General features: G+C 37.7%; 1 protein-coding gene across 13 annotated transcripts in view; it reads left to right on the forward strand.

Annotated features, from left to right (window-relative positions):
- Positions 1-15,988, forward strand: part of TENM3 (teneurin transmembrane protein 3) — a 459,642-nt gene that overhangs the window by 339,652 nt on the left and 104,002 nt on the right. For all 13 annotated transcript variants that reach the window (XM_017827399.1, XM_017827086.1, XM_017827468.1 and 10 more), the window contains one exon: positions 4,443-4,681. In XM_017827399.1, the coding sequence (XP_017682888.1) occupies positions 4,443-4,681 (239 nt within the window). The remainder of the gene's footprint in view (positions 1-4,442; positions 4,682-15,988) is intronic.

Genomic DNA, 15,988 nt, shown 5'->3' on the forward strand with positions numbered 1-15,988 from the left:
AAATGTTAAGATTAACTGCACCTTTTATTAGCAACATCTATTGAATAAGCAGACAGAAATATATATTGAATAAATATAAAAGTAGAATATTATTTGCTTTAAAAGTTGAATTATTTAATAAAAACAGAACTGTCTTGTCTTGTAAAATACTAGCATTTTTGTACTCCATAGCTTAATAAAATATTTAAAGTGCTGCTTACATGAAGATCTAGCAAGTTCATGTTATGTGATCAATTTTGAATGGAAGATACACCATTCCAAACGCTATAAGCTCCCTGTAAGATGAAATATAGTGTAATTGCCCATAAGTCAGTACCTGGTCAAGTAGTGCAAACAGTTTAGGCTTTAGAAATTAGCTATTTGAGTTCCATGGTTTGAAATGACAAGATATATGGATATTTAGATAATTAAAATCATTTGTGAATGGATTATAATTCAAGAGCATAAGAATTTCAGCACTATCTGGAAGCAGCCTGGATTTGTTGTCAGATACCATATCCTTCTAAACGTCTCATAGGAACAGTTTGGCATGGCTCAGTGAGGCAGACAAGATGTGCAAGTCTGATAGCGTTACACTTTAAATACTTATCACTCAGAGTTAATGTAGCAGGAGAGTCTCTGACAACTTTGTTAGTAACTACACACATAAGAAATAGAGAGAGCCAAACAAATTTTCTTGACCCAGTAGAAGGTGCCAGACTGGCTTTCCTGTCATTATTTTTCCCTCAACATTAAGCTGGACAGTGCAACCACTCTGCAATTGTATTCATGGGAATCAAATCAAAAGAGAATAGCTTAAAGTGAGGAGCTGTGCTGTGTGCTGCCTAAGACTACACACTGCTGAATTCCTACTGCTGAATTCCCACAACATTCTCCTGGAGAAACTGTCCATCACAGCATGGACAGGTGCACTGGGTAGAAAACTGGCTGAATGGCCAGGCCGAGAGTGGTGAATGGAGTTATATCCAGCTAGTGGCCAGTCACAAGTGGTGCTCCCCGTGGCTCAGTATTGGGACCAGTCCTGTTTAATTTCTTTCTCAACCATCTTTATCAGTGGTTTATTGATGAGATCAAGTGCACCCTCAGCAAGTTTGCGGAAACACCAACTGGGGTGGTAGAGTTTATCTACTGGAGGGTAGGAAAGTTCCACAGGGGAATCTGGACAGGCTGGATTGATGGGCCGAGGCCAATGGTATGAGGTTCAACAAGGCCAAGTGCTGGGTTCTGCACTCGGGTCACAACAATGCCATGCAGCACTACAGACTGGGAGAACAGTGCCTGGAAAGCTGCCTGGCAGAAAGGGACCTGGGGGTGCTGGTCGACAGCAGCTGAACGTGAGCCACCAGTGTGCCCAGGGGCCCAAGAAGGCCAATGGCATCCTGGCTTGTATCAGAAATAGTGTGGTCGGCAGGACTGGGGCACTGATTGCCCCCGTGTACTCAGCACTGGTGAGGCCGCACCTCGGATCCTGTGTTCAGTTCTGGGCCCCTCACTAAAAGAAAGACATGGAGGTATGGGAGCAAGTCCAGAGAAAGGTAACGAAGCTGGTGAAGCGTCTGCAGCAAAAGTCTTGCAAGGAGCAGCTGAGGTAACTGGGGTTGTTTAAGCTGGACTAGTCTTTGAGGGATCTTATCGCTCTCTACAACTACCTGAAAGGAGGTTGTAGTAAGGTGGGGGTCAGTCATTCTCAAGAGTAACAAGCCACAGGACAAGAAGAAGTGGCTTCAAGTGGCACCAGGGGAGCTTTAGATGAGATATTAGGAAAAATTTCTCCCCTGAAAGGGTTGTAAAGCAGCGGAACAGTCTGCCCAGGGAAGTGATTCAGTCATCTATCATCCCTGAAGGTATTTAGAAGACATCTACATGTGGCACTTAGGAGCATGGTTTAGTGGTGGGCTTGGCAGTGCAGGGTTAATGGTTGGACTCGTTGATCTTGAGGGTCATTTCCGACCTAAGCGATTCTGTGATTCACATGTAAAAGTTACAATTCTCTTTCGATACCAGAGATGAACTGTCAGAGCTATGATGGTTCACACCACCGCTCTCATCTCCCACGTTTATCTATGGAACTAACTCCTCAAAGGCTTTGAGAATATGGATTACAGTATGTTGTGCTCCACCAAAGCAAATGTCTCAGCTCTCACTTTCTCAGAGAAAAAAAAAAAATAACAAAAGGAAAAAATCAGACTGTTTGTTGCATTATTTTGTTAAGGGCTAAAGCATATGGAGTTCCATTCTAGTGTTCTTATTATGCCAGTTTCCATTTTTAGTCTGTTGAGTCTACCAGTGCAACAGAAGGATGTGAAAATTGCAGGTTGGTCAGGCAGCTTCTTATTTTTAACATGGAAGCGGATGTTTAGGAGGAGTATTATTATACCTACTCTATGGCTTTCCTTCTGTCCCCAAAACAGTACACATTGCATATGGAAAGGGAAACAGCTACCTTTGTGTTTGGCATTTTCTTGAGATCTGTATAGACATATTTTGTGAAATATACCTGAAAATATAATTTACCATATGTAGCCAGAAATGAAAGAACAATAAAGATTAAGTGGATAAAACACTTTATCAGGACTTAATGAATTTACATGATTCTGTGAATCTGCAAAACCAAAGTAATGCTTTTGTAAGGTGTAAAACATTTTTAACATAGGACTCATTATTATTTTGGTGTTTGGTACATAGCAAATGTCACAACTTTTAATGAAATACCTTCTTAGGAAGAATTTAAACCACCAGGTGTTTATCTATTGAAATTGGTGGTAATCCTCAGAATTCAGAAGCCAAAAAAATCTGGGATGTGCTCTTGTGCATCAGTAGATCTAGTGCATATCCTTTTGTTGTTACTGCCAACAGGTTTAATATTGTTCAGAATGAAGTAACCTATGTAACGTGTTTCATGGAATCATGTTTGTAATGCAAATATTTTCAAGGAGAGGGCCTATGCCATGATGTTCTAGTTCACCTGTTAACCTTCCATAGAAAAGTCATCTGCAAACAACAAATCTTATCAACTGCTGGTATTTTTCACATGCTGCAGTGGAGCAAATTAATTTTTCATGCCTTTACAGTGTATTTCTGAAAAATCTGCTACATCTGTGTAAATTGGTCTATTGCTATGCAAAGATCCAAGGATGGGTCCCAGAGAATGAAAGTCCCATCAGCTAAGAAGCAGTCCACAGTGCCACATAGTGTACATACTAAGGTTTTTCCCCTCCACAGCTGGCTCATTTGGTGCTAGATCCTCTGACCCACAATTGTATAGGTGACATGCAATAGGCAAACACAGTGTAGGCATGCACTTAGCTTCAGGAGGACCTGGGTATCAGCAATTCATGAGCATCTCTTACCTATTGAAAAATGCAAACCACTCTAGTTCTGTTCACCTGGGGGGGTTGGTAAATTCAAAAGTCTCCGCAGTGTGCTTTCTTACCATTTTTAGCTATAATGTATTCATTTTGCCATTTGTAATTAGGTAAGGCCAAGCCATATGCTACAGAGTTGCCAGCATAACAGATTGGTGGAAAAACCCCTGGTGCAAAGGTCTTTCTTTGAGTTTTTGTTGTTTGTAGAGTTGTGTACGTGCATGAGGAGAAAAACTCCAGGTAGTGTATACCATGCTTAGAGGCTCTTTCAAAATAATTATGCTTGCATGAACTAAAATTAAAGGATTCTACCATAGAGAGGCTCAGGGAGTAGTATTTCCTTTGGAAATTTTAATTGAAAAAAAACGTTTACTGCTAACTCACAGTGTGTCTTAACTTTAGCTTTTGCTTTTTGTATCTGTTGCTGGCTGTGGTTCCTCTTGAGCACTTACCAAGTATATTTCTTTAGAGTACTTCTCTTAGGCTGTAACTAGCTGCTGTATCCATAATCGGATTTTTTTATGGTAAGATTATGTGTGAGTAGATGTGAATTACTGAACTGATTATTTAGGACACATACAAAAAAAAAAATCTTTTAACTGACTATTTTTGACAAAGTTGCCAAAAGTTTGTAACTGAAAGATTGCTGTTTTCCTTGTACTTAACTCAGGAAAGCTGTGATAAGTAGTGTGGACTGTAGTCACATTGCTCATTATTGACATTTTAATGGAGTTCCCTGTAGTTTGTAGCAGAAGCCAACACAAATAAATAGCAGCAGAAAGCCTGTCCCTACTTGTTAGATAAACTATGAGAGACTTCCTCCCTACTACACTGTATTTTGGGTAGTTCTGTTTCCTGTCTGGATACCAGTGTATTACTAATGTTTGTGGGGCTTTGGTCTTTACTTTAAAGGAAAGCGTCTCTTTATGTGTGAGTGTCGTGACAAGTTATTGCTTCTATGACCCTTTGTAGATCGGATGTTGTGAAAAATAGGCAACATTAAACAAAAGATGTGTGATTGCCTATGCCCCAGCTTTATTTACTTTTATACTTTACAATATACTCTTTCTTTCACAGGCATTTCCTATTCAAAACAGGAACAGGGACCACACCGCTGTTCAGTACTGCAACACCAGGGTACACAATGGCATCCGGCTCTGTTTATTCCCCTCCTACTCGGCCACTACCTAGGAACACTCTATCCAGAAGTGCTTTTAAATTCAAGAAGTCTTCGAAGTACTGTAGCTGGAAATGTACTGCACTGTGTGCTGTAGGGGTCTCAGTGCTGCTGGCAATACTGCTGTCCTACTTTATAGGTGAGTCCCATTTTTTATAATTGTCAGTATGAACAGTGGTGTCTGATGTACTGTGTATGCACTGTGACATACTAACCTTTAACTAGCAAAGTCTTTGGTAACACTAAAAGCCACAAGGGTTTAATGAAAAGTACCAATTGTTTAGAGGAATTAGAAAATTTTAATACATTCTGTAGCTTGATGGTCAGTGAATTAAGTTCAAAGAAGCATTTGAACTCCCATTATACTATGGGGTGTTAAGTTCTTACAAAAGTATGTGTAAAATATAGGCTGTAAAAATTCCATTATGTGAATATAACTTGCAACATATCTATAGAACTCTTCTCCTTTCATTTTGCTTGAGATATCAAAATGTTTAAGAATGCTAACAATCACTTATTTCATCATTACATACATTTGTGTATAGAGCCAGAGCAAAAGTCTAATACAGACATTTGATTGCAAGATAGGAAAAATAATAGTCCAAAAGGATAACGTGCAGTGAAGATGTAGACTTCTTCCTCTCCTGTGGGTTGTTTATTTTTAATTATTGTCACTTTTCTCTATTTGTTTGTTAAATTCCATTTCCCAATTTTTATTTTAGGTTTCCTTTATTTCTTCATCTCTTTAATTATTTTCATAAATGTTCACTACAAATACTATATAATTTGAGTTCTAGGCAGTTAATGGGGTCAGTGTTTTCGATGAGAAGATGTCATTGACTTTAATAAGGGAACAGAACAGGATCATTTTGCACTCATAGCTTCCTCTGTGGCTTTGTCCAGATTACAGATTTTTTCATCTCTGAGTCTGTAAATGGTCTTCAAATACTTTAATGTAACTGATTTATTAGATTAATTAGATTTATTAATTTTAAGTCACCACAGTTACAAAATATAAGTGCAAGGGTCTGGGTTTTGTTATTGGTTGCACACAAGTTCAGAGTCTTAAGGAGTCAAGGAAAGAAAATAGAAAGAGAAGAGTCAATCTCTTTCCCTCCCTCTTCTTAAAATCAGTGTAAATTAATAATAAAGCCTAGAAGGCCTTAAGATCTTTAATCTTCATTGCCTTTGTTGAAATAAGCTTTTCAAATGCAAGACACAGCTTAAGCTGTATAAAGCCTTTGAAGTAGTTCTTACTGGGTTGGAACTCTTGTGAACAATGCAAGAAACTGGGTTGCTGAGTAGCTGGAGAAATTGCTCTCTGCCCCAGCAAAGCAGAGCCCCCTGAGCACCTTTTCCACCTCAGCTGCCAGCCCCAAAGAGCAAAAGGCATGTGTGCAAATGTAGGGCTTGCCACTGCTGTTGAGCCCCCTTCAATCACTGGATTTGTGGTTATTTTGTGTGAATGTGCACAGGAGTTTAAAGGTGTGGTTTAGAGTTAAGCTTTGACACTGGATCTTTTTTGAAGTGAGATTGAAATAATCCCACTTATAAAACACAGTAATTGTGCTCAGTCTCTGTAATACTGCCTCATAAGTCATCAGAAGTAACATCTGCTACTAAATAAATACATAAATACAAAAGAAGGAATTCAGCATGAAGTATCACTGTCAAGAGCCAGGAAAAACAGCCATACATATAGTAAAATACTGGAGACCTGATTCTGAGCTGAGCTCTACACTTTGCTAGCCTGAAAGAGCCAGTTTACTTATGACTGAGGAGCACAGGAAGATAGCTGTACCAGCTTATTTCTCCCAGAGGCACATTAAGAAATATAAGCATGTCTAATGCACCTCTATTCATGTATTCAGAAAAAAGAGCCAAGCTTTCCCAGTGAGTGAGAGCTTTCAGCTCCACACATCATTTATTCACATACCCTGTAAAAAATCCCAAAAAACAAATATAGCTGTACAACATTTCACTTCATGGGCCCATGCCAGCTCATATCCTTGCTGAAATAAACAATGCACAAGGGCCTTCCTCTGCCCATAGTCAATAGGGAGCTCTCTGCCTACTGGTGATATTACACATATTTCAGCTAACTCAGCAGTCTAAATATAAAATTCTGCACTCAGGAATGCTCTCTAGAGAACTTTGGGTCCATAAAATCACAAATGGATTGCACTCATTCATATATGTGGTTTTCGCATCTCTGCAGATGTAATATCAGAAATATTCTCCATTTAATAGGCCATCCAAGTGTAAATCAGTAGAAATCATTAATGTAAGATAGAAGCAATCCTTTGTCTTGATTAACTATTTCATAGGATCGTAGAATGGTTTGGTTTGAAACAGACCTAAAGATCATCTAGTTCCAAATCCCCTGCCATGGACAGGGACACCTTCCACTAGACCAGGTTGCTCAAAGTGCCATCTAACCCAACCTTGAACATTTCCAAAGATGAGGCTTCCACAACTGCTCTGGGCAACCTGTTGCATTGTCTGACCAACCTCACAGTAAAAAATTTCTTCCTAATATCTAAACTAACCTTACCCTCTTTCAGTTTAAAGTAATTTCTATTCCTCTTTGTCCCATTGCTACCCACTTTTGTGAAAAATCCCTCTCCAGGTCTCTTTCAGGCCCCCTTTAGGTACTGAAGGCTGCTGTAAGGTCTCCCTAGAGCCTTCTCATGTCGAGGCTGAACAACCTCAGCTCATCCAGCCTGTCCTCATAGGAGGTGTGAAAGGGAAATGTCTGAGTAGGAAATTGGTCATAACATAAAAAAATGCAGTATTGTGTGACCTCTAGCATCCCATGACATGTCTCCAACACAGTGGTCTGGCACATCTGCTGAGGTTTACAGCAGCTGAGATGGCATGTCACATTTGTAAAGCCAGTTTGAGACATGTTTTGAACTTCATAAAGACACATTGCCAGAAGCATGAAAATGTTACATCCTTATAGCATTAGCATGAAAGAAGGAATTCAGTATGAAGTGTCATTGTCAAGAGCTGGGAAAAACAGCCATTTTGCAGCATGATTGCTGCAAAATATGCCAGTACACATTGATAAGGAACATAGTGTGGCTGATGTCCATTGTGTGACTGTGGCAGCTGCAGACTGAAGAACTAATAGGACCACTCATCCAGTGAATGGTGGTGTAACCAGGCCCTTCTCAGAAATGCAGAGAGATGAGCGTGTCATGCCCAGACTTATTTTAGTTGCAGTGAGTATGGGGTAAAGAAAGTAACTTGAGATCCCACTGCCTCTGCTCAGGCAACATAAGGCAGAAGAGACAGTTTGCTAGACTTCATGTCTGCCTTTGCAGAACTGCTCAGTCAATTACTGCTCCGTCAATTAGCCCAGCCAGAGGAAGGAGCTGCACTGGGAGTCTGGTGTGTCTTGCACTTCTTCCATCATTCTGACAGGAAAGACTCCTACGTTTACAAAGTCTGCAAAGATGAGGTGAGAGCAGGGGGTGTCAGCATGGGGAGGGACCAGAGCAAACACTACACTGTAAAGCCACTTAATGCAGTCTTGGAGATCACAAGGAATTGAAAATGTTATTTCGGTGTAAAGGAGAGTCTCTTTTCCGACCCTTCCTTATATTCTTGCTTTTCTAGCCCTCATGGTCTCTCTCAACCATTCTGTGATCCACAAAATATTTTAGTATTCCTGTCAATTAGCTGTACTAATTTTTAGGGAAATAGAAGTGAGTTGTGGAAAATATTGGTCCTTTGTTTAGAGGCTTCATGTACTGTTATATGGTTGGGAAAGAAGTTAAGCAACAGAAACATGCAAGTGTTGAACCAAAATATAGTGCAGCAACATACAGAAGAGTGGAATCAAAAAATAGCTCTAGTATAAAGCAAAGGATTCAAGGAAAAGCTCCCTGAAATAATGAGGTTTAAAAATGGGGAGTAAAGAACATAAACTGCCTTGTTTTGGGATCAAGTTTACACTGGAATTTCTTCAAGCTTCTGATTTGCTCAAGTCCTGTCTGTAATGGGATTTACAACCAAGGAAGAAGAAAACCATTTTTTTCCAACATGAAAATTTTAAGATCTTTTTTCTTCTTTGAAAGACTAGGAAGAGCATATTAAATTTAAGCCATGAAAGAGTAAGAAGTATGAAGTTGCCTTTAGTTTGACATTAATAGTTTCACCCAACTTGGTACAGGAAGTCCCTGTGAGAGACAGAAATAGAGTCCAGCTGTACATAGTATGAGACAGAACTTTGTCCTTTGTCTCCCTATGGCTTACTGCCTCCTTCAGCATCCATCTTTTGCAGTGAATGAATGAAGGGAAAGTTTTGTAGAGCACCTCCTAAGTGAAAATTTCATACGTAAGTAACCTCCATCCTTTAGTTCTACTTTCTGGGATCTTCTCTGTCGACTTTTGGTTTTACTAAAGGGAGGACCTTGTTGTTCTTGTGTTTTTTTCCTAACAGAAAATCCACTGTGTAATTATGGGGAACTAAGCAGTCAGAAGGAATTTTTTCCATAGCATAGACTCTGACCAGCTGTATTAAAAAACTGATTTGTACTGTACTATTTCTTCTGTAGTATGGATTCAACAACAGGATAAAATTAATGAGAATTTGGAGACATCAGGATCCCTCTTTCTTTCTCAGGAATTGCTCTGGCAATTGATTCTCCAGTACCAATGGCACTGTCTTGACGTTGTCTAAATCAATGCAAGAAATTACTGCCATTGTCTCTGTACATGGAGCCGAAGAGGCTAACAGTTTTCCTCAGTCAGTGCTGGCATTGCACAATACCAGATTCACTCAACTAAGCTTGAAGAGTTGTACACTGAGAGACTGCGTTCATCTGTCACAAATTTTGTCTTACATCTACTAGATTTGTAGGAACATAAAACATTCTTTGAATACACAGTAAGACCTGAGCTATTTAGTCAGGCCTCTGCTGTCCTGACTTCTTCACAACAATCTGTCATACTTCCAGATCTGTTGAGCGTTTTACTCATTGTGTAACAATTGATAATTGGGACTAATAATTTTGTTAGCCTTAGCTGTGCAGGCAGTGGTCAGAACAAAAATATACACAAGCCAGCTATCCTTTGTGATAAAGCAAATATTTACATCAGTGATAACAGGAGGACATCTCTTCTGTAGGTTAAAAAAAAACAGAAAAGAAAACTAACATTTAGACTTAACAGGTGAAATATCTTCTGGGAAAACACGTATTTTAGTTTATATTTCAGTCTATGAGAAGCAGTAGAAAAACTTATGTTCTGCTATGACATAGCGATGAACATACAATCATAATGCAAATTGCAAATGAAATTTGAATGGAAAAGAGATACCAGACTAGAAAGCCATGTTTGGTAATTACAGATAATTTGTATTTTCCGGACTGTATAAAATAGCTATACTGTGCTTATTCTGTAATTATTGTATTGTGCACTCATACTTTTTGTCCATCTAAAAATGTTGCTGTTTTATCATCATCTCAAGATATTAAAAGTAAGCTGAAAATTTATATGCTAATATATTTCTAATAATGGACAACTGTCTTCAGAGTTATCTCAGAAACTTCCTGAGAGTAACAGAGTAACTTAAGAGGTTTTAAGGTAGAAAGAAGAGAAGGAGGTGGCCAGGAAAAGTACCAAACAAGTTTCATCATTTGAGGAGATTGACACAGAAGGATGAAAAGTGTGAAAATTACAGCTGAGAGTCAATTAACTATCCCTCAGGCGAGTTTTAAGTAATCATTAAAAATTATTAAAGTGTAGACTGAGGTTAACTTTCCGTGTCTTCAGTGCACTTTCCAAGTTTGTTGTCTGTGGTTCTCCCATATTACTCAGGATTTAGTATGACAGCTTGCTGGCATTCACATCTCTTCCATATTGTGGAGGACCAGATGCCTTCCCTGTTCAGTGGTTCAGTGGCAGAAGTCATAGTAGAGCAAAACCACCCTCCCCAAAACTAATGGATTTGCAACCATGGCAATTATAGAACTGAATTTTGTGTCTAAAGCGATGAGTAAATATACCTGTAATCAAAAGGAATCTATTTTATTTTATCAATAAAGACCAATATAATATTTCTTTTTGATTACAATGCCAAGTTAACGTTATTCTGCTATTTGTAAAGCTCAGGTACTGACAGGAATAAGGAAAACAACTTAATTAATAATGCCATTTAAATGGAATTTTTATTACAATACTCAGCATAGGTATTGTAATTAACAGGCATGAGGGAGAGTATGGTTTAGTTGCCATTAATCACTTTTACTTTCATTATGTGTTTATAGAAACTATTTTTCTCTTTGACATGCATTTAATTTTGAGTATTGTAATGTTATTGTCACTGAGAGTTTCTTCAAGAACTTTTGATTTTCTGCATTCTCTTCCCATTTCTGTCTATGTTGCTTGGTTGTGCTGGGATGTTAACTGTGCCTAGAGCTCAACTGAGGTGTGTGGGTTGAAAATATGTTCCCCATCTGCAGATGTGTGGCAGATTTTTACAGCTAGCCAGGTTTATGTTCTCATCCTATGTCTTTTTCCAACACATTAGAGACATGAGGTAAACTAATACATTTATATATCTGATTCTTAAAAAAAGAAAAAACAAAACAGAAATATTTTGTCATTCCTTTTGGCCTGTTGCCATCATTTGAAGAAAGTGCTCTGAGATTTTACAGTTTACAAAATCTACATATCACAATATATTCGAACTATACCATGCAAGGGAAAACTACAACAAGGAGACTTCTCTTATGTAAACCTTTTTGAGAAAGCATGCCAGTTATCTAAGCACGGCTACTTAGCCTTGTCTGATTGCACCAAGCACTTCGCAGAACCACATTGATGTCTCACGTACTTGCTCACTGTGTGCCTGTATCTGAAGTTGTGAAGGCAGCCAGTATCTCCAGCACTGTAGAAAGTACATGACTCCTTGCAGAATGTAGAGTACTTCTCATTTTACCAATCCATGGGGATTTTAGGGAAGGCTCCACGTGTCTCTAGTGCATTTGGAGGCTGCAGCAGTGTTCCTTGTCATCTTTTTTTTTTCCAAGTTAAAGCTTGGTAGGAGTTGGAAGTGACCAATTGTCGAAGTAAGAAGCTGTGGATTAGGTACAAAGTGGTGTTGTGCTTCTGTCCAGAATGAACATTTCCAGGTCTTGCATAGCTCTAAGTGTCATGGGCAGCCAGAAGCTGGCTGCTTCTGATGGCAATGCCATGTGTAGGGCTCTTCTTCCCCAGCATGTGTGGCTCTGCTCTGCACCTGTCAAAATCTGCTTGCTTGTTGTTTTAGACATCAGTGCCACATGTTGCTCTTTCCTGACAGAAGAGAAGATGTGTGGTCTAACAACAAGGCAGGACCAAAGGGTGTGTAGTCCCTTTAGTTGGGCCTAAAGTGTATGGTCAGATACATGGTGAATGTAGTACAACAAACGGACCTTAGAATAGTCCTCGAGGTCTGAAGTACCAGTGTCTTACTTCTATTTCAATACTTCATAATCTTTAAATACAGAACTATAAAAGCTGGATAATTGATATATGGTAGCCATTGCCTTACTAATATCAGTTCCTCTCAGTCATTTCTGACATGTGCTTGGTAAATGGCAGTATTCAGATACACATGTCACTGTTCACTGTTTTTATGCTTCAACATGAGACTTAATATTACAGGTAGAACTTCCATGCCTTTCTGCATTACAGAGATTTTCAGCTCTGTCTAACATGAGATCACATTATTTTCCTTGGTATCTCATAGCTATGACTTTTAGATAGCTGTATGAGTTTCACATAACGTTTACAGCATTGATGATTAGCTCATTGGGCCTCCTTGGTGGGAAAACGTGTTATATTATAAACAGTAACATAATTTCTTATGTTGACCACCTTACTGGACTGAGAGTGTTTTTTGTACTATTGAAATAGTACAAAATCTAAACATATTGAACATCTGTGTCTTGAAGCATAAACATTAAATATACTTGCAAGAATACCGTTGTGGATAATGCCTTTGGTTGATGTTTTTAAAACAAAAATCTTGTAACTGTGCTTCAGATTAAGTGCAAAGCGTAATATTTCTGTTTCAGGAGTTCACAATATTAATTCTTGATTGGTGTTGTGGAAGTCACTTGCTATTATTGTTGCTGGCACTGAGAATAAAGCGTTCATTGAGAAAGATAATCTTCACACAGAAGAATGTAGGAACATGTAATTGACAGTCAGGAGGTTAGAAAAGTCTTGACAAGATTTCAAGGGATTTAAAAAGTTAATCTGTCAAGGAGCATACCCACCTCTGCTCCAAAGAAGACTCATATTCTAAGTAAGTATTATCACAAGGTTTTTGGCAGTAGTCCTGTCACCCTTCCACTTTTGCCTGCTGGAGCAAATTGAAACTCATTGCTTCTGTCAATATAACAGGTGTAGTAATAAACTGCAAGATGACATGAGGATGTCATTATCCATAGGTCCCACATTTCAATTCTGCCATCATATTGTGATGCAGTATGATGTGTTTTTTTCAAAATCTGGATGCTGTTTTCAGGAATACTGAAATCTCTTGCAAGCAGGTTATGTAGAGATGTGTGTCCTGCACTCATCCTATAGCCTTCTCACAGACTCCCGAATAGTAGCAATTTTTCAGTCTAATGAGAAATTCAGGTAAAAAGCACCATTTTTTGATAAATAGCAAGCTTAGAGTAGTTTAGAGATGTTGTTTCTATTTTATCTGTCCAGGTAAACATGTACTATATTTTAGTAGAATGTAAACATATGTAATACTTTAAGTGTATGCTGTGGGTCTGCAAGTTGACCTGCATGGAATGGTTGGTTTATGCATATATGTATATTTGCGCAGCTCAGGTAGGTGAGTGGTAATTGTCATGGATAGGTCTAAATCACCATGAAGAAGTTTTGTAAAGAGGTTGTAGGCTATTTTCTTTTGGCATCAGTCATGTACCTTTGATCTACAAGTGGACTGCTGTAATTGTGATATCATGAAGCCTAAAAAACAGCAAAGGATTAGGAAACCTATATATTGACTTGCACATTCAATCAACTTGCATGTGATCTCAGCAGGAAATTCAAAACAAAAGCTAATTTATGGAAAAATATGGAGTTCTAATCACAGTTTAGCTCCGTGGGGTTCCAAATAACACACTACAATCTCTACATGCAGATGCTTTCATCTTACATTTCAGATTTGGTGACATTCCAAAAGTTCTTATCAAACCTTATTATCATCTTCTATTAAAGCTTATTACATTTCTCCTTATTGCATGTTTACTGTAATATTCTGTCATTCTTAATATGGAATAAAAAAGCTTTGATCTTTTTTAGCCAGTCATGAGATGGAAATATGCAACACAAGTGTTTCGCTATATACTGTAAAATCCCAGCTCAGTGTGTCCTTTGAACATTGCATTAATTGGCTCCTGTTTTCTTTCTCCTTTGGTTCATAAATCTTTTCATCAGACTGCACTTCTCTGTGCCATCAACATGCAAATAGGTTATGCATGATCATATAGTGCCACTTAATTATTATTATATCCCTACGAGATTTGTGAGGTTTTTTGTTGGGTTTGGGGTGTTTGGTTCTTTTGTAATAAATAAGGTTTTTGAACCGTAAAAATGGTTGGATGATTCATCAATGCTCTTGCATAAGAAAGGTGTTTCCAGCAAATTTTGAGACATGACATTGTCGTTGCATTTCTTAACACTCTTGTGTTATGAAGGCTGTGATCTAAAGGATGAAGCAAGACTTCTTGTTGGAGTCTTGTGGGAAAAAACTAAAATAGATAAGGACAAACCTGAGCCTCAGCTGTTTTCCTGAAAGTAAGTTTAAGGATGGAAAGGAAGGAGTCAAAGATTGAGAAGGAATAAGGTAAGGAAATGCCTGAAGGAATACAGAAAAGTTATTAGCCTGCAGTCTTAACCCAGTCTTGAGAAGTGTAAATCAGGGGCATTTTTTTCTCCCCCACAATACTTGAAAACAAAATCATTTATTATGACATTATTAGATAGAAACCCAAAATTTACAGAATGTTTTCATGCTTTTGTGTGAACTAAAAGAGACAGAACAGCCCTTGTCTCAAAAGAGTCAGCAATCTAATTTGCACTTCCCCATCATCTCTTCACCTGTAATGATTTTTCACCATCTTGTTAGACTGTAAACAACATTAGCTGAAAAAAACTAAACTATATTCAGGAGAAAGCCCAGGATAATACTAAAGACTATTTAGGTAACACTGAAGACTATTACAAAATGGGGTAGATTGGCTGTTCGTCAGAATAAATGGACAAATCTGAAACAAGACATAACAGATACATCTTACTTAAATAAGAGGCTACTGAATAATGATCTTTGTTTCTGTTTTAAGAAATCTGGATTCTCCCTTAAGCTTTGAATGTGCCTCACATAATGCAGTTGACAGAATTAGACCATTGTTACATAACAAGCCACTAGGCTTGACAACTGAAATGAGACATATAGCTGTACAAGTTTTCAGAGGAATAAATGTTCCAGTTTTGGGTGAATGTAGTAAAAATATTTACTCCAAGACCACCACACATTTCTTAACAGTTCAAATGCAACAATACTTTAAAATGGCATGTACTCATCTTTGATTAGTGGTCAAAGAGAGTAAGTTTATCCATAGTAGGTAGTTGATATATCTTTGTTGCTATATCTTTTTCTAGGCAAATTTTTGTGATGCATTTTGCAAATTCTTTGTTAAAAGGTTTCAAGAGAAAATGAGAAGTAGACTAGAAAGGTTGGATTTTTTTTGCAGATGAAATAGTAAAATCAATAGACCCATTCAACTGTTCAGGATAAAAGGGAAAAGACCACACTTTTTCAGTTACTGTATTGATCTTGATAGGTATTACTAAGTTTTTCATATAATGCTATACTAAAATGTTTTACATTCAGAGTATATATTCAGCAACTTTTATATGATGCTGCTGGTGACTGATTTTTTGAAGATGCTCAAAAGCATGTACTTTAAAGTTATTTTAAATTTAAAAATAACAGGCTTTTCATTGATTTGAGAAAAACAGTAATAAATAAAGAACCTGTCTTTGTAACTTTTAATTCACTTTATTTAAAATTTTAATTAACTATTTTTAATTCACTGTTTGATCTGCAGCAACATCCAAGGTATCCTATTAGCTGAGAAAAAAGCAAATGAATGCAAATCACTGACAGTTCATTTGCACGTCTTGTGGTCCACTTCAGGTCCTTCAGAATAAAATAGGTTTAGATTCTAATTATGGCTTCAAGAAAAATATATGGAAGATAATTTTAAAAACCACTTCAGTGTTCAAATATTTCATTTTAAAATGTATTGCCAGCAGGGAGATGAACTAGAAGATAATCCTTCAACAAGATTGAGCAATAATTGCAATTTGCTTAGTTTAAATTATAATCTTTTTGCCTTGCTTTAAATATAAGTTATATTCACTT

The sequence above is a fragment of the Lepidothrix coronata genome, unplaced genomic scaffold, assembly GCF_001604755.1.
Source record: "Lepidothrix coronata isolate B3197 unplaced genomic scaffold, Lepidothrix_coronata-1.0 Scaffold0, whole genome shotgun sequence".
NCBI lineage: Eukaryota > Metazoa > Chordata > Aves > Passeriformes > Pipridae > Lepidothrix > Lepidothrix coronata.